Raw genomic sequence first — 19,027 nt, forward strand, 5'->3', positions numbered from 1 at the left:
AACAGGTTGTTTATATTCATTTTTCTTTTGAACTTATGATAAAACTTTATGTATACTGTATGCACTGTATGTGGCTTACCAACATATATGGGATTTTGTTCCTTAAGAGTACATACAGAGCTCCTCATTTTTTTAACAGGTAATTGGTATCATATTACAGAGATGTACTATAATTTTAGCCATTCCTTTGTCATTTGGGTTATTTGTATTTTTTGATACTAGAGCCATTGTTGCAAGTAACTTTATTTCACACATACACAAGTTCATTTATAGGGTGAATTTCTAGAAGTAGAATCACTAAGCAAAACACCAAATGGTTTGGGCATTTAAAAAGCTGGAGGGATTTTAAAATTGTTTTTTAAGATAATGAAGCAGTGTATACTCTGCAGCAATGTGTGAATCAGCTTCTTTCTCCACACCTGTCAATACAGTGCATCAACACAGCTTTTGAATGTAGACAGCTTGACAGATGAAAAGTGGCATCTTATACTTTAATTTACAGTTTTTTCTTTAGGAGTAGGTTTGACAATATTACAGAGTATGATAGCTTTATTGGGAATACTTTCTGCAATGTATGGCTTTCTATTTTTCTCTTTTAATTAACAAAGGTTACTAATTTTACTCCAGTTCCGTTTACACATCTCTACCTATATAGGTCTATGTTTTCATTTTTAAGTATAAAAATTTGATTGAGTGACAACTTATTTGGGATTAGGTTATGAAATAGGGATACAATTTAATTAATTAACTAATTAATTGATTAATTTAAAGATAGATGCAGGTTTTCGAATATGACTTAGTAAACAATCTCTCTTCCCTTCTTCATTCAAAATGCCACCTTTGTCATATATGAAACTTCTCGATGTTCATTATCTATTTTTGGTCTTTTATTTTGATATATATTTCCAATTATTAATTATTACAGCTTTATAATATGTTTAGTATCTGCCTGGCCTGGACATACCTCATTTTTTTTTTTCTGAATTTTCTTCACTATTCTTGCTGATTGATTTTTCCATATAAACTGGTTCAAATTTTTTTCATTAGTATTTTTGCTTTAAATTTTTAGTATAAAAGTTAAAATTGACATATTTAATGCTGCATCTTCCTTTTCAATGATGTATATTGGTGTTCTCTTCTTATATATTCCCTAGTAACATTTTAAAGCTATCTTTATATAAATCTCATGTTTATCAAAAAGCTTATTCTTAAGTGTTTACCATTTTTGTTGCTATTGTAAATGGTATATTTTCTTTCACTAGATCTTTTAATTGGTTACTGTGTTTATATACATGGATACATTGCAGATTGATTTCTGTACATTAGTTTTATGCATAGCTACCTTACTCAATTCTTTTATTGTTTTAAATATTTTTTGGATGATTTTCTTTGGTTTATCATCACAAATAAGAGTATTTTTTCACTTTTCAATTCATAAGCAAATTTATGTCTGGAACAATGTAAACAATAACTGTGATAGTGTATTTTAGAAAGTCTGCATGGCTGACGATATATTTTTTGAACCCTTGCCTTGTCTCAACACCCTGGGCCACCAGCTCTTTTTCTCAAAACTCTGCAGTGCTTGTTGGATATAGCTTTAGAATATTCCTTTCTCCTTTTGTTTATTTTTTAAACCTTGTGCTCAGTATGACTATTTCAAGTTTTGCTCTTTCTCATTAACTTCAATGACATCTTTTTTTTCCTTACTGTTTACACTATACTCATGAGTTCTATAAAGATGCTTTTAGGCCCTTTATTGGATTCCTCAGGTCTGTAATTTTTCTTTGCAGCTCAGTCCGTAGTTTTATAATTTTGTCTTTCAGCACTTACTTTATTGGATTTACTTATTTACTTATTTATTTTTAAGATTTTACTTATTTATTTGACACAGGAAGAGATCACAAGTAGGCAGAGAGGCAGGTAGAGAGAGAGGGGAAGCAGTCTCCCTGCTGAGCAGAGAGCCCGATGCAGGGATCTATCCCCAGGACCCTGAGACCATGACCTGAGCCGAAGGCAGAGGCTTAACACACTGAGCCTCCCAGCTGCCCCACTTTATTGAATTTATTTTCTTAAGTTCTTCTATAGCATGAATCATGAATAATTTCTTTCTGCTCCTTGAATTAGAGTTTTAGCTATTTGTCTTATTTCTTTCTTCCTTTTGTTTGCAGGTTATGAAGACCAAGATCACCTAGGGGAAATAGCATGAGTTCTGGAGCCAGAAAATTCTATCCTATCTCTGTCACTATTTGTGTATTTTCTGGCAAGATATTGAATCTAATATCTGCATATATAATAACACTAGAATTCTTACAGGGATGATAAGAGATATATAGATGTAGCTACATATACAACACTTAGAACATATGTAAATACTATCTATATGTAAGTGCCTAACATACAGTAAGTGCTTACTAAATTAGATTTTAATGAGGATGCTTCTTTTTCATTTTGATTGTGGTATATTTGGAGTTATTAAAATGTTTCCATCCTGCTTATGATTGGACAATTCAATCAGATGTTCTTTGCTCCTAAAAAGTATATATGCCCACTTTACTCTTTTTATTTACATCTCTAAACATTTTTTTTTTTCCTTCTGAGTCACAGTGGTGGTGGTGGGGTCTAGATATTCTGTGTTCTAATCACTTTGGCACATGAGGCAAAAACTGGGGAAGGAATTTGGGGAGAGCTCAGTAGAGGCTGTAGTCAACAGTGCCATTTTTCTTAGAACACTCAAATTCTGCTGTCTTTGAGATTCTTGTCCTAGACCAAGGTACATCTACTTGGGTCATTTCTCTAATTCAGGGTGTTGTTTCAGAACCTTAACTTCCATCAGAGAATATCGCCATTACTGCTCAATTCCCCCACTTTAGATTCTCCCAACAGCAAGTTTCAAGTGTCAACTACTCTTTGAAAAAAGATAGCCTGCCAGCTCAGTGTACTCTACTCTAGATTTACCTGAAACTATGAGAAGTCTCAGGATTTTGTCAGTTATCAACTGAATTTCAGGAAGGGAATGGGAATCTGAGCCTTCCTAAGCCTATCTACAACTCTTTCTGTCCTTCTGTCCTTTCTGTCCTTTAAGAGTACAATATTAAGTTGGGCTTCATTCCTTTTTTATCACTATTTTTTAATGAATTTTTTTAGATTTTATTTTATTTCTTTTCAGTGTTCCAGAATTCATCGTTTATGCATCACACCCAGTGCTCCATGCAATATATCACTATTAGAAAAAAATTTTGATGTTGTTATCAGTCATTTCCCTTATGGATTATTCATTTTGTGTTATTGGAGGAGAGAATTTCTGTGAGCAGATAAGATTACTCTGTCCTTATAACCTGGAAACTATTTCTTTAAGGAATACATATAATATGCTTCATGGGAAACTTTGCCTATAGACACTATTATTATTATTATTTTTATTATTATTATTTTGAAGTATAACTAACATCAGTTTTATATTAGTTTCAGGTGTATAATATGACTCAAAATAATAGGCATTCTTTTTATCTTTGTTATTTTTTTGCTCAATCTTTTCTTATATCTGTGGGATTCACTTTCATATCTATGTTAACTGGGCAATGTATTCCTGACCAATTCCATCCTGTTTCTAATTATTCTATCATCTGTCTGCCTTTAGGTCACTTGTAACGGACACAAATGAGTAAAGGATGGCTAATATGAGGAATGGTTAAATTACTATCAAGAATGATACCAGTAGGTCTGGATGCTAGGCTCAGTTTAATAGTCCTATATTTAATGGAGATAAGAAGAAATTTATAAATGAACATCAAAAATCAATTGTTGTAAGACAGAATGTAATATATATAAAAGCCAGTAGTTCATATGAAGTATTTACATATATAAATATGTAATTTGGATAGAACCAACAAAAAAGGGTCTTAAAAACAAGGCTAATAGTTTTATAGTATATTAAAGTATTGTGTTCATATACAAAACTCCACTTACTGTGGTTTTTAATTACAAACATATCAAGGGATCTCTATATACAGTTCTGTATATTTTTATTTAGGAGGGATATTGCCAAAATGGAGAAAATTCATAGAACAGAAACAGTAAAATAGAGGGTCTGAAAATATGATGAATCAGGAATGGTTAATATGTGAGGATTCTTTAGTCTAAAGGAGAAAGGTTTAAATGGAGACTTGACAGTGTCCTACAAATGAATGAGGGGCTGTCCTATGAAGAGTTGTCCATTGTAGCTGGAGAGGGGAGGAATGACATTAATAGACAGCTTCAAAGGAACTCCAGCTTTCAGCTCAACTTTGGGAAGGGGGTGGAAATCCAGTGAATGGGGCAGTCTCCCAAGGGAAGAGCTGTCACCAGTGTTGGAAAGCTGCTTCTTCCCAGAGTACTGAAGCAGAAATTGAAGTACTTGTAAAAACCTGTATCTGTATTTATTTGGTGGTACTAGAATTATTACATTCATGCACACTCCACACACTATAGTGGGACCACTATCTCCCTTGAGGGTATACCATGTCTCTATCTCCAACTTGTAACTAGCGTGAGTAAAAGGTGTTTATTATAGTTCTGTCAAATACATAAATTAGTGTGAGCATTTTGAGAGATTAGAATATTTGACATGTAAGAATTCTGGCACATCAACATTATTATGATTTTAAACAATTAGTAGTTACCACATTCAGTTTATTCAAATGAGTTGGTCTATAGAGGCAGTTTTCCCATATGACTCAGCTGCTCATGAATATCCAGCAAATATTTTTGGGTTCCTGGGAAGCAACTACTGAAGTCCTTCTTCCTTAGATTAATGTGTATACTGAACAAACTCTCTCTGTTTTCTTCATTCATGATGATCAGGGACTGACTTGCCTAAATAAATGTGTCTTGTTTGTTTTCTTTCTTATTTTTACTTTTTCCTTTTTCTTAACTGCTCTCTTTTTAGCCTTTATTGATAATTTTCAGCTTTCCTAAGATCATCTTTATTGTGGAAATTTCCAACTTTCAGTGGGTTCTTGGTAGGACCTCATAACTGGCAAACCCATAACATATTTCATGTTTACAAATCCCCAAGTTGCCATTTTTTATGAAGTTTAAAAGCAGAGATTTTATCTCCCTTATTAACTTTTCTGTAAGGGATCAAGTATCCAAGGTATCCAGTTGCAATTGGATTACACTCAGGGACGAAGTCCGTTTAGCATAAGGGTTTTAACTGACAGCTAATGGCCCCTGAAGTAATGGTTCATGAATAAAATATACCACAATCTTTAATTTTATTGGATCTCAATGTTCCATAAGAGGAGAAGAATTTAATGTATGTTGGTTGATGAGTTAGGGAACCAGAATGGATTTAGTTAGGGGACTGCAATAAATTTGGCATGAAGCTCATCCTAGTCAAAAGAGGACTTTGTTATTTTGGTCTAGATTAATGTCTGTATTTTAAGAAGGTATTTGGGAGAAAAGCCAACACTTCTTTATTTATTGATATTCTTTTGTTTTTGTACTTTGAACTGCCTGGCTTAATAAATGTTTTTGAAATAAAATATTTATTGAGTGAATAGATGACTATTTTCTGCATGTGTTTGCTTTTTGAAAGTGTAGACAATGAAGAGGAATATATTAAACTTTTTGGGCACTAACATGTACCTGGGACTTCATTAAATTCTCATGAAAACCAAGGCAGCCTCTTAATATTATTCCCATTTAATAGTTAGGTAAAGGAAGGACTTTAACTAAGGTACTCTCCAAAGCCTAGTAAAACTGCTTTGCTTCTGGTCATAAAATGGAAAGATCTGTCACAGTATTTACCATGACAACACATTTCCTTTTAAAACTTTAAGAAATGCTATATAGGTATTTACCTCAGCAAGTATTTACAGTTAGGTAAACAGTGTTTGCTGTGTGAATTATAAAACTTTTGTTCTATAAATGTCAAAAAAAAAAATCAAAGCTACACCTACCTACTACAATGCATTCTTGCAATCCGAAGCTTTCATGGTAAAATAATTTTGATTTTAAAGATTTGTTAAGGAGACATTAATCACAAATTCCATTAAAAGTTATGAGCCAGCTCTACACAGCAAAGAAGTAAACTAAGGAAAGAAGCGATGGCCACATGTTAGCCTGAAAAGGCAAATGAGAGGAGTGGCTTCATTCCTTAGTTTCCAAAACAATTTAGCAAATGCTGTCAGTTTTTTTTCTCTCCAATAATGTAGAATGTATACAATAGAGCGATCCCAGTGGCCATGTCTGTAGTTTGTTTTTCATGAACAAATAACTTGCTGCAAGATTTCAGGAGAAAGCTTTTTACAGATATCCTTATGAAGACTGGCCAAATACTAGCTCAGAGAAAGAGCCCCACAATCCAAAGGATCTATCTTTTACCCAGAAATAACCGAGGACTAACCGTGTATGTATTCAAGAAATTCTATAGAAAGTTCCTCAGAGCAAGGTGAAGTTATCCAATGTATTGTCCTTTGTCCAATTTTTAAAAAAAGGATTTATTCTTTTGGGGGACAGGGAGTGGTGACTGAGGCACAACGTATTTCCAAGAAGACTAGTTCTCTGGCTTAATACAAACAGGCATTTTCTTTTTGACTCTGAATATTACACTTCAATAAGAGGTTTCACTGCACATGCCGTCAAGTAAATTCCCCTGTGTATTCAAGGGAACAATTCTGGTAATTCAAAAGGACAGAAAAATTTTAGCACTAAAAGGAAAATGTTCTGTTTTGAGACCTCATGACAAACAGCTGGGAATTTGCCATTTGTGCTTACTAAGAATCAAACCATTATTCAGAACGGTCCTTCACCACAGATAGGCCTACCTGCCACTTAGAACTCAGAGCCCAGGACATGGGCCTAAATAGAGAGTAAGCTGTGCCTTGCATTCAGGGACCCACTTGCATATGTATTCAAAATGAATACATGTTATAATTTACCCCATGGTGAGAAAGGGGGGGAATGTGTGTGTGACGTCCCTCGATGGAGTGCGTGGTTGGATGCCAGTAATAAAAGCAGTTGCATAATTTTCATGTTCAGTTTTGATCCACGGACCTGGTGAACTGCTTGGGTATGAACAGCTGAATTGTGGACATCTGAAAACTTTGCTCTTCTGAATACTTCTGACTTACCATGGTCAGGTGACAGTAGCCCAGCTTGTTAGAGAACACCATCAGCAAAGCTATCCATGGACAAAGGGAGTAAAAAGACTGGTTTCGGGGCTGGCCATCTCTGCAGTATGTGTAGGAGGATGCATTTAATTTTCAACTAAAATCTTAGTATATTCAAATGTTCACGGAACACTACTGTTTGCTGTAGGCCTACATGCCAACATTCAAGTTGTAGAATAATTTACCAAGGAACCATCTCTGAAAACTGTCAGATCAGTGCCCCACATCAACTCTGAGGAAGTTCACTCCAGTCCCATTCATGTCAGAGAGAGAAGAGACAAGAGTAGATGGTGGAACAAGGACAGATTAGGAAAAAAAAAAAAATTGAAAATGCAGAGAGAGACAAGTCATAAACTTCATTCAAGTTAGATACCTGAGAAATCCTCTGTCTATAATACTGGACGCATGCCACATTAATCTTTAACTAAGCTGGACAATAAATCTGTCAAGTAGGCTATTAAGAAAAAATAAAATGAAAATCCTCAATAAGTTGGAAACTGGTTTTTGATAAATCAGCCTTTTAAGCAAAGTGTTAGATGCTTCAAATACTGTTTCATCACAATCTCTTGGACAGATAGTTACAATAAATTTTTTTTTAAAAGGGGGGACAATGCAAGGGTTTTACTCCTGGCCATAAAATCATGCATCTTACATCTTGGCCATTCCTTTTTCTGCTTTCCATACTGAGGTAATGGTCATGATCTGTCTTGGCCTCTCCTCCATTTACTGCTCAGAGTCTGGTACAGATTATATCCAGGGCTTGTATTTTCAGCATTCATCAGATGCTTCTAATATGCAAAGGTCAGGGCAGAAATCATAAACTTAGTATCTTAAGTGTGAGAATTAGCAGCTTGTTCATCTTCTTAACTTAGGCTGCTGATATCTATCCTTCCTACACTCCATGGGTTGCTTGGATCACAAGGTAACAAAAGCAGGAGCAGAGAGAAAGCAATAAAGCACTTCTGAAGTCCTTAGAAGCGAAAGATTAGGGGCGCCTGGGTGGCTCAGTGGGTTAAGCCACTGCCTTCGGCTCAGGTCATGATCTCAAGGTCCTGGGATCGAGTCCTGCATCGGGCTCTCTGCTCAGCAGGGAGCCGGCTTCCCTCTCTCTCTCTGCCTGCCTCTCCGACTACTTGTGATTTCTCTCTGTCAAATAAATAAATAAAATCTTTAAAAAAAAAAAAAAAGAAGCGAAAGATTACTTCTAATTTGATCAGTCTCTGACAGTTCAGTGAGGAGATAAAACTGAACTGGCTTGGCTTTTGGGGGATGGATATAATTCTGACAGTCAGTGGTCACAGTGATAAAGAAAGGCATTCCAAAGATGGGAATTCAATGAGCAAAGTCCTAAGGGCAAGAGAGTATGTCCCGTATTTAAGAAATTGTACAGAGTCTGGCTTCCCTGGGTGTGGAGATGCATGAAGGAGAGAAGACAGAAGAGAAGGCTGAGATGGAATTTTGTCCCTGGAGGAGAGGGAGATCATAAGGGGCACTAAATGCCCTGGCAAGAGATTTAGATTTCTACGTAATGGCAATGAAGAATCCCTGGAGACTTCTGAGCAGGGGAAAACAATGCACAGAGCTGTGATTTTTGCAAAATTTATCAAGGAGGAGCATATAAGCAGGGAGGGAGGGATTGGCAATGGTCTATTGTAGTAGCTCAGACAAGACGTAACGGTGGATATGGACCTCACAGTAACGGCAGTGGAGATTTTAAAGAGAAGATTAGTTGTGGTGGAGGTAACTTCCAAAGGACATGATGCCTGACTTAATAAAAGCAGTAGGGAAGAGAGAAGAATCGAAATAAAAGGACTCTGAGCTTTTTAATTTGGTGACTAGGATAACCTTTAACTGAAGTGGAGAGGCCAGAGCAGGAGATTACACTGATGAAACACCTGTGGTGGAAGGTGGTACTAAGGGGACACCATGAGGTCAGTTTTCAACATGCTTGGAGGTATTTCTGCACATGGAGTCTACCGAAATGTTTGCCCATACTAGGAAAATTAGGGGAAAATACATACATATAACATATATGCACATTTTCATGAAACAGATTCATATGCCACATCATAACTCACACGCTGTTAGAAATAAATTTGACTAGAGCCAGAGAGAACTCTGACTAGAGCCAGAGAATACATGCACATATATTGTATATGTGCATGTATATATACATGCACATATACAATATATGTGCATGTATATATACTAATGCTAATATGTTTTTTTGTGTGTGTGTGTGTGTGTGTTTGTATGCATATGCATACAGGAATCTGGGCTAACAACACAAACATAAACTCAAAATGGATAAAAGACCTCAGAGTGAGGAAGGAATCTATCAAAGTCCAAGAGAACATAGGCAGTAACCTCTTTGACATCAGCCACAGCAACTTCTTTCAAGACATGTCTCCAAAGGCAAAGGAAACAAAAGCGAAAATGAACTTTTGGGACCTCATCAAGATCAAAAGCTTCTGTACAGCAAAGGAAACTATCAACAAAACATAGGCAACCCACGGAATGGGGAAAGATAGTCATAAATGACACTAGAGACAAAGGGCTGATATCCAAGATCTATAAAGAACTCCTCAAACTCAACACCCCAAAAACAGATAATCATGTCAAAAACTAGGAAGAAGATATGAACAGACACTTCTCCAAAGAAGACATACAAATGGCTAACAGACACATGAAAAAATGTTCATCATCACTAGCCATCAGTGAGATTCAAATCAAAACAACATTGAGATACCATCTTATACCAGTTAGAATGGCCAAAATTAGCAAGACAGTAAACAACATGTGTTGGAGAGGATGTGGAGAAAGGGGAACCCTCTTACACTGTTGGTGGGAATACAAGTTGGTGCAGCCACTTTGGAAAACAGTGTGGAGATTCCTTAAGAAATTAAAAATAGAGTTACCCTAGGACCCTGCAATTGCATTACTGGGTATTTACTCCAAAGATACAGACACAGCAAACAGAAGGGCCATCTGTACCACAGTGTTCACAGCAGCAATTGCCACAGTAGCCAAACTGTGGATAGAGCAAAGATGCCCTTCAACAGACAAACAGATAAAGATATGGTCCATATATACAATGGAGTATTATGCCTCCATCAGAAAAGATGAATACCCAACATTTGTATCAACATGGATGGGGCTGGAGGAGATTATGCTGAGTGAAATAAGTCAAGCAGAAAAAGTAAATTATCATATGGTTTCACTTACTTGTCAAGTATAAGGAGTAACATGGAGGACATTAGGAGAAGGAAAGGAAAAGTGAATTGGGGGGAATCAGAGAGGTAGATGACCCATGAGAGACTGTGGACTCTGCGAAACAAATTGAGAGTTTTGGAAAGGAGGAGGGTAGGGGGATGGCTGATTCTGGTGCTGAGTATTAAGGAGGGTATGGATTGCATGGAGCACTGCGTGTGGTGCATAAACAATGAACCTTGGAACACTGAAAAAATAAAATTAAATTAAAAGAAAGAAATTTGGGTTAACATGCAAATATAAATATATATGTATATATTTGTATATATCTAAATATATTTGCTTTATCTGGAAATGCTGAATGTTAAAACATTTTAATTAACTTTTTATTTTAATAAATAGTCAACAAATAATAGTCAACAAAAAATACCAAAAAAAAGATTGTAAAAAATACTAGAAGACGCTCTTTTAAAGCACTGCAGATATGATGAGCACTGGGTGTGATACACAAGTAATGAATCATTGAACACAATACTAAAAACTAAGAATGTACTACATTTTGGCTAAATGAATTTAAATTAAAAAAAAAAGAAAAGAAAGCACTGGGATGAGTATGGGCTTTGCTGCTTTTTAAAATCAAATTGTAGCAAATTATGATAATAAAAAGACTAAAAATAATACAAACATGTACTTAAAATTTACAATTGCTATCCTGAAGATAAACTTATAAATTAGATAATCAGGTCCTGTCGATTTTGCAGATGAGGAAGGTTGAGACACAGAGAGGCTAAGACTCATGTTTTGGGACCCACGTCTACCTAAAGATGCCCAGGAACCTCCCCGCTACATAACTGGCTTTTCCAATCATGGAAGTATACACATTATAAGTAGCCGTTAGTGTAATGACTCTTACAGCCGGGGTATTTTATACTTATTTGGGAATAATAATCATCATAGCACTTTCAGTTTGCACTATTACAGACCTATGAAAGTGCAACACATATATGTGAGTGTGAAAAAATTAAAACATTTTAAACATTAAAAATACGTTTTGTAACTAATGAAGAACTGTAGAAATGTTTGGCTAGATGGACTTTATCACTACTTCAGATTTAATAAACTGGCTAAAATAAAGTCACAAGCAAGTCTACTTTGGGATATTAACAAAGTTATGGCCTGAACATTTTTCAGTTAGAGCTTGGCCCTAACCTAGTTGTATAATCCTTAAGCAATAAGAACATCTTAAAAAAGACATCTCATTGCTTATATAGATTTTGGCTTCCTTGGCTCAGGCCACAGGAACAAGGCTGCATGTGTTTAATCATATAGCTTCTTAGAAATTATGACTTAGTGTGTTCTTAGGAAAGTCCCTAGGAAGACTTTTGTTGTAAACCAACTTCCTAGGGAACCACATACCCACTTCAGATTTTTTTCCTTGTGTATTTTTGGTTGCTTGGCAAATTTAAATGAATTTGCCTAAATGCTATTTCCTATACATGATTACCCTTTTTTTTCCCCTCTACACTGTCCACAAACAGACACCCCGGCTGCTTGCAGTGACCAAATCTATAAGTTCGGTTAGGGAAGTTTTTACATACTGTTAAGGAAAGACATTCTAAATTATTTGTGGCCATTCCCCAAATATTTATTAGTGAAATATGGGGCCGTAAATCACCAGCCAGATAATTCTAGTTGAATATTGGGAAGATCAGCACTGCTACAGAGACAGAATCACATATACTGAAGGTCATTTTGGAATTAGTACTTTGTACAATTATGGAATAAACATAAGGGTATAGAATTAGAAAACTATATATTTAACTCTATCACAAATTATTTTTTAAGGATCCCTTAACACTGTCATCTATATAACCAGAAAAAAAACCCATAAATAAATAAAACAAAAAGAATCCTAAAATAAAAATAGTCTGGGCATTAAGAATATCTACAAAAATAGATTCTTATTTTTTATTATAACTGTTCAAAATAGCTAATATAGCCATATTCACCCTCTTTATGTTAAAGATTTTTTGAGGGGTGCCTGGGTGGCTCAGTGGGTTAAAGCCTCTGCCTTCAGCTCAGGTCATGATCCCAGGGTCCTGGGATCGAGACCCCTATTAGGCTCTCTGCTCAGCAGGGAGCCTGCTTCCTCCTCTCTCTCTCTCTCTCTGCCTGCCTCTCTGCCTACTTGTGATCTCTGTCTGTCAAATAAATAAATAAAATCTTTAAAAAAAATATTTTTTGAAGAAAGAGTCAATATTCAGTATTTACCCAATTCTAGATATTTGACAAAATATAGGGTAAATTGAGAATATTGACAGGGATTGCAGACAGACAGCTTCCAATTCTGCCTCCTGGAAACCCTTTTCAAATGCATCACAGTCTTTCAACATGTTCAAAAGTGAATTCCTAATCTCCCCACAGGGGCTCCTCCCCAGTCTTCCCAGTCTCATAGATGGTATCCTAACACATTCAATTGCTCCTTTAGAAAACTGTGCCTTATCCTTGGACATAGTCCCCATCAAAATCAATAAGTGGCATCAATTATATCTCTGAGGGATGCCTGGATGGCTCCATCAGTTAAGTGTCTGCCTTTGGCTCAGGTCATGATCCTGGGGTCTTGGGATTGAGTCCTACATAGGGCTCTTTGCTCAGCAAGGAAGCTGCTTCTCCCTCTGCCTGCAGCTCCCCCTGCTTGTGCTCTTTCTCTCTCTCTCTGACAAATAAATAAGATCTTTAAAAAAATTATATTTCTGACATTTAGATGGACTCCATCCATTTTTCTTGACCTTCTGCAAGTAACCCCTAACAGATCTCTGCTCCCACTCATGCCCCTTCAATGCATTTTCTTCACAGCCACCAAATGATCTTCTAAAAATTACTATTTTGATCATGTCACTCCCATGCTGAAAACTGTGCAGTAACTTCTTGCTGCTTTATCTTGAAATAAAATAACATATCTTAAATGTGGTCAACGAGCCTTTGGGTGATCGGGTACCACTTACCGTGACAGTATCATTTAATGTCATTCACTATCCTCTCATCAAACACCAGTCACAGTGGACTTCCTTATCTAGATATTTTCTACTTTAGGGCCTTCATACACACATGCTTTTACTCCTGTCTGAATGCTCTTCTCTACCCTTTATCTAGCTTACTTCTACTTTTCTTTTTCTTTCAAGGTTTAGCTTAAGTGGCACTTCCTTAAAGAAGTCTTCTTTGACCCTCTATTTGATTGGCCACTTTATAATCTTTTATGCTCATTCGAGCTAGTGTGTTTCCCAATATACATCATGGGTATTTTCTACATTAGGCTAATATCTCCTTGAGCAAGAACTATCTCTACTTTTTCCATGAATCTCCATTGTCAGCCTCTGTGCCAGGAACATAATAAATACTTAATATTCCTTGAGTCATTGAAGGACTAAATTGATGAAGATGTCTGGTTAGCTCTGTATTGCACATGCGTGATCGAGGTTAGTTAGCCCAGTTAGCTAGAGAGTTGATGGACTATAGAGAATGCCCATGTCCTCAACAAAGGGTCCATAAGGACCTGTGAGCATATGCTAAAATTTTAAATATTCTGGAGCATTTTGGCTTTCCTGGTCAAGATGAATCATGACACATATTCCATCACAGAGCTGATTTCATTTTGCCTTGCATTAAAGTTAGTTGACTTTATGTTTTTCTTGCCCATGAGAACTTTCTGATTCTTCCATCAGAATCACATCTGAATTATCTTTTTCCCCTGGGGAGCACTACGGCTTCCACAGTAGGAACTAGTAGAAATTTATTTAGTTTTTTAAAAGACTTTATTTACTTACTTATTTGTTTATTTGTTTTCCAGAGAAAGAGAAAGCGAGCTAAAGCAGGGGGAGCTGCAGACAGAGGGAGAAGCACGCTCCCTGTTGAGCAAAGGGCCCTATGTGGGACTTGGTTCCAGGACCCCGGGATCATGACCTGAGTGGAAGGCAGATGCTTACCTGATTGAACCACCCAGGCATCCCCCAAAATTTATTTTAAATATCTTGCCATTCAAAAACTATGAATTAAGAGGTGCTAAGTAAAGTTAATATTTTTTTTTAAAGATTTTATTTATTTATTTATTTGACAGAGAGACATCACAAGTAGGCAGAGAGGCAGACAGAGAGAGAGAGAGGAGGAAGCAGGCTCCCTGCTGAGCAGAGAGCCCGATGCGGGACTCGATCCCAGGACCCTGAGATCACGACCTGAGCCGAATGCAGCGGCTTAACCCACTGAGCCACCCAGGCACCCAGTAAAGTTAATATTGTAAGGTACCATCATATTTAGTGCAGAATCTAATTTAATTATTCAACTTACTAATTCAGCACTTCCCATGTTTAAGGCACTGGGAAATGCATTAGTAATTTAAACAATAACTAACACCTTTTCTTTCCTTGTGTGTCAATAAACTTATAGAAAAACAAATCCCCATCAGTGACCTTTGGATGGTGACAGTATAAAAATGTATGACTGACTCAATGTAATCCCAACAGGACTAACAGGTCCACACCCCTCTTTAGGGATATGGCAGTTCCTGCTTCCTGGGAGGTGAGGTTAAGTTCTGATAACGTCCTAGTTTTTTATGCCTCAGTAAACCAAAGCTATCAGTCGTCTGCCATGTACTTTGGGGTTACTGCCAGGGTATTCTTGTTGGATTACACTCATCTGTCCCCACTTTCCCCTTTTTATGTCCTATGGCAATTCCTGCTCTACTCTCTGCTCAAAGGAGACAACAGTTCAGACTGAAATAAACCAGCCAGAGGGGACCCTGGCATCAAAGATCCCCCCAAACTGTTCCTGCTAAAATTAAAGGGTTTGGCTATGGATTCACAAGAACCTTGAAGTGCTCTGTTGAGCAGCTAGAGGTCAGGGAGTTAGCTAGTGACTCAGCTAGCAGGAGGCCTGCTAATAGATGCTAATGCTTTGCTGAGTGCTTCAAACTGGTGTTCGCTTTAGGGTGGTGCTGAATAATCACCATTAATTGAATTGTAGAAATACCTGCTTGCTATTTGTAAATAGCATATATTTTTTATAGAAATCATGTGATGTTCAAATTGTTTATCTTTAGAGCACATTGCAAATAGGGTTTTAGTAAATGTGTAGAGGTTAGAAAGTCTTTCCTTTCATACTATCAGACACTGTGGTATGCAAATACTTTACTTCCTTTTTTTTTCCTCCAGATTTAATTATGTGATTTTAATCCATTTGAATTTAGCCCATGGGGCATCTTTGTATATTTTCATTACATTACCAAGCAATTGTAGCAAAGTTTGAAGCTATTTGTAGTAAAACATACTACAAATAACATGTATATACAGGTAATATTCGTTTGGGAGTCAATTAGGGCCAGCCACTGTTCTAATTAGTTTAGTGAATTGGCTCATCTAATCCTCACATTTCTAGGAACAACTACTATTATTATCTGCATTTTGTAGATGAGAAAATTAAGGCTCAGAGAGGTTAAGCAATTTGCTCAAGGTCAAACAGCTAGTGCGCTGCAGAGGTAGCACTTTAGCTCTGGAGGCTACACTTTCAACCAGCAAGATTTAGTTAAATGTTTAATTTTCATAAGCCCTGTGGGACAGATACTACCATTATGATCCCCATTTAATAATGAGGGGATTGGTCCAACCAATATCACTCTGCTGGTAAGTGGCTGAATCGGGCTTTTAAACTCAGTCCTGTCTGACTCCTGGGTCTGAGATCTTAAATACCAGCCATTACGACCTTCTAGAGAAGGCAGTGTACTTACTTCCTTTTTAATCCCATTTAGCATTAGAGATTAAGTAGATTTTAAGGGAAAGAGAAATGATTTACTCAAATAATACAGTAACTATCTAGTCATAATCTTCTAAAAATATTTAAAAAACTGTTAAGCCAATTATTGGATTTTTCTTAAAATATTTGAAATACTTTTAAGCTAATATTAAATGTCATCATTCTGAAGAGCACAGCCCAAATGATCGTTCTTAAAAATTAGTGTAATAATTCATCTCACTGTTCCTGTGACTCCCCAGAGTAACTGCAATTACTCAAGAGATCTGAGAGCATTTAGAGGTGCCTGGGTGGCTCAGTGAGTTAAGCCTCTGCCTGCAGCTCAGGTCATGATCTCAGGGTCCTGGGATTGAGCCCCACAAGGGGCTCTCTGCTCGGCAGGGAGCCTGCTTCCCCCTCTCTCTCTGCCTGCCTCTCTGTACTTGTGAACTCTCTCCCTTTGTCAAATAAATAAATAAAATCTTTAAAAAAGAGAGAGAGATTTGCATTTAGAAAAAATAAATAAAATTTAGAAAAAATAATTTTTTTTCTATTCTATTTTTTCTATTTTGACTATAGCAAGTATAAAATATTATGTGGTACTTGTTGCGTGTAACACATGAAAGTATTACAAATCAAAACAAATCATAACAGTATTATAAAAATACAATAACTGTTATTTTGAAATAGACTAGTTTAATTATTATCATTCATATTATTGTTTTACTAAATGAGGAGTCACCATTTAGATCTTAAAAATGAGAAGGAATATATGTGCCAGCCAAGTCACAATGATACAGTAAAATTAAAAATTTATAGAAAACGCCAATGGTTTATAAAAACACTGCCTATAAGGACATTCCTATATAAATCTGTCCTTTTCTTTCTGTGAGTTCCTACTTAGAGTATTGATTTCCTTGACCTCTGTAAAAACCACTACTGCACCATTTCGGATCTCTAGGCGAGGACTGAATGTCAGAAACTAAGAGAAGAGAGTACGCTGACGATGGATTATGGCATATCCATTTTGGCCAAATGGTTTGTCACAGGTGTCTCATTGTGAGTCATTTTTTATTTTATTACCTTTAGGTCCTTTGAACAGTTTGATCTCCACAACAGTCTCCAGAATGGGTCGTCTTCTGCGCACATACAGGCGAACAATAGACCCTGCTTCTTTGAGAGCTTCCACGGCTTTACTGTGGGAAACCTCTGACACGTCGACCTCATTCACCCGCAAGATACAATCATTGACCCTGGAAGACAGGGTAAGAAGAAAAAGTGAGGGTGGCTGGGAAGATTTCTTAAAGTATATTATCATTGTTAGTGAACCTGAATTAGCGAGGAAGCAAAGAGTACAAGCAATTTTAAAATGTTTCTGTTTGGAAGAAGCAATTCAAATGAAGGAAACCTTGAACTCCCCAGCCTTCCCAGGCTTTCCAAATGAACTTGCACTACTGGTCAGGCCCCTCTTGCACTTGGGTTCCCTGGGACAGGAAGCGTGTGGTACACACTGTGAGTTCGGATGACTGCATATTTTGAGGCCGCTGTCAGTTACATCATTTTTTTTTAAAAGGTTTTATTTATTTATTTGTCAGAGAGTGAGAGAGAAAACACAACCAGAGGGCATGGGAGGCAGAGGGAGAAGCATGTTCCCTGCTGAGCAGGAAGCCCAATGTGGGACTTGATCCTAGGACCCTCGGATCATGACCTGAGCCCAAGGCAGCCACTCAACTGACTGAGCCACCGAGGCATCCCATATTTCAATTGTTTCTAACTGGTTTGCCTAGGGTTATGATTGCAGTGGTTCTCAGAACTTACTATGGATTATACAGACATCACAAATGTAACCTTATAGATGAATTTTCTCAAATTTTTAATTTGCTACTTATAAAGGTAATATATGGTCATTTTAGAAAATCTGAAAAATGTAACCATGAAGAAAGAAGAAAATATGTACATGACCTAATCATCTAAAATAAATGCGTTAGCTTTCTGGTAAAGTGTCTTCCCATATTTTGTTTTGTTTTGTTTTCCCTTTCTCCCTCAAATTCATATCACAATATTATAGATATTGAAGTTCAGATTTCACAAAATTCAAAGAAAATTTCAGGTAATCTTTGGTTTAGGTATTTACTTTGAAAGCCAAGAATTATGGTAACATAATTTTTGACATTTTCTCTTCAGGAGGAATCATCTCATTTTTCTATAAAAATGTCCAGGTAATATATATTTATGTAGCCATAGACTTCAAATCTCTTTTATGTTCATGATAACTAGTAAAAACTTTAATAATGGTTAAATGTATGAAATTTGAGACTAGAAAGATTTCCTTCCTTTACTCTGAATATGCACTCTAATATTGCCTATCTCAGTTTAATATGTTACTCAGAGTAAGAAATAAGGGGCTACTCTTGCTTGACCTCCTCATCCCACTACCACATGTTTGTCTCTACCTGCAGTCTATCCGCAATCTGTCCACATTTCTTAATCTGCACTGCCACCATCCTGGTTGACGTCAAAGTCCTCTCCCACCTGGATTATTTCTACAGCCTTCTACCTACTCCCCCTGGACCCTCTCTTGTCAACATTTAATGCATTTTCCACACAGTGGACAGGGTAAAGTGAACATGATTGGTTGCTTTTTTGTCTTCCATTCCCCATTTCCTTCTTCCCAACAGTGCCTGATTCGCTCAGGACAATCACTCCTTAGGAAATATTTTTTAATGAATGAAATAATAAGTCTAAGTTCAATGACCAGGCCTTCCATTTCCTAAGTTGGTAAACACTGATAATTAGCTTCTTAGGCCCTGTGTTCACATCTATAAATAAATACAGTACTAACATCTACAATAAAGACTTATGGGGAAGATTAAATGAGATAATGTACA

The 19,027-nt window shown here is 36.6% G+C and overlaps 1 protein-coding gene across 15 annotated transcripts in view; it reads right to left on the reverse strand.

Moving 5' to 3' along the window:
* The window catches only part of DLG2 (discs large MAGUK scaffold protein 2), a 1,549,658-nt gene that overhangs the window by 527,145 nt on the left and 1,003,486 nt on the right, over positions 1 to 19,027 (reverse strand). For all 15 annotated transcript variants that reach the window (XM_059411961.1, XM_059411989.1, XM_059411997.1 and 12 more), the window contains one exon: positions 17,223 to 17,392. In XM_059411961.1, the coding sequence (XP_059267944.1) occupies positions 17,223 to 17,392 (170 nt within the window). The remainder of the gene's footprint in view (positions 1 to 17,222; positions 17,393 to 19,027) is intronic.

The sequence above is a fragment of the Mustela nigripes genome, chromosome 1 (assembly GCF_022355385.1).
Source record: "Mustela nigripes isolate SB6536 chromosome 1, MUSNIG.SB6536, whole genome shotgun sequence".
NCBI classification, from domain to species: Eukaryota; Metazoa; Chordata; class Mammalia; order Carnivora; family Mustelidae; genus Mustela; species Mustela nigripes.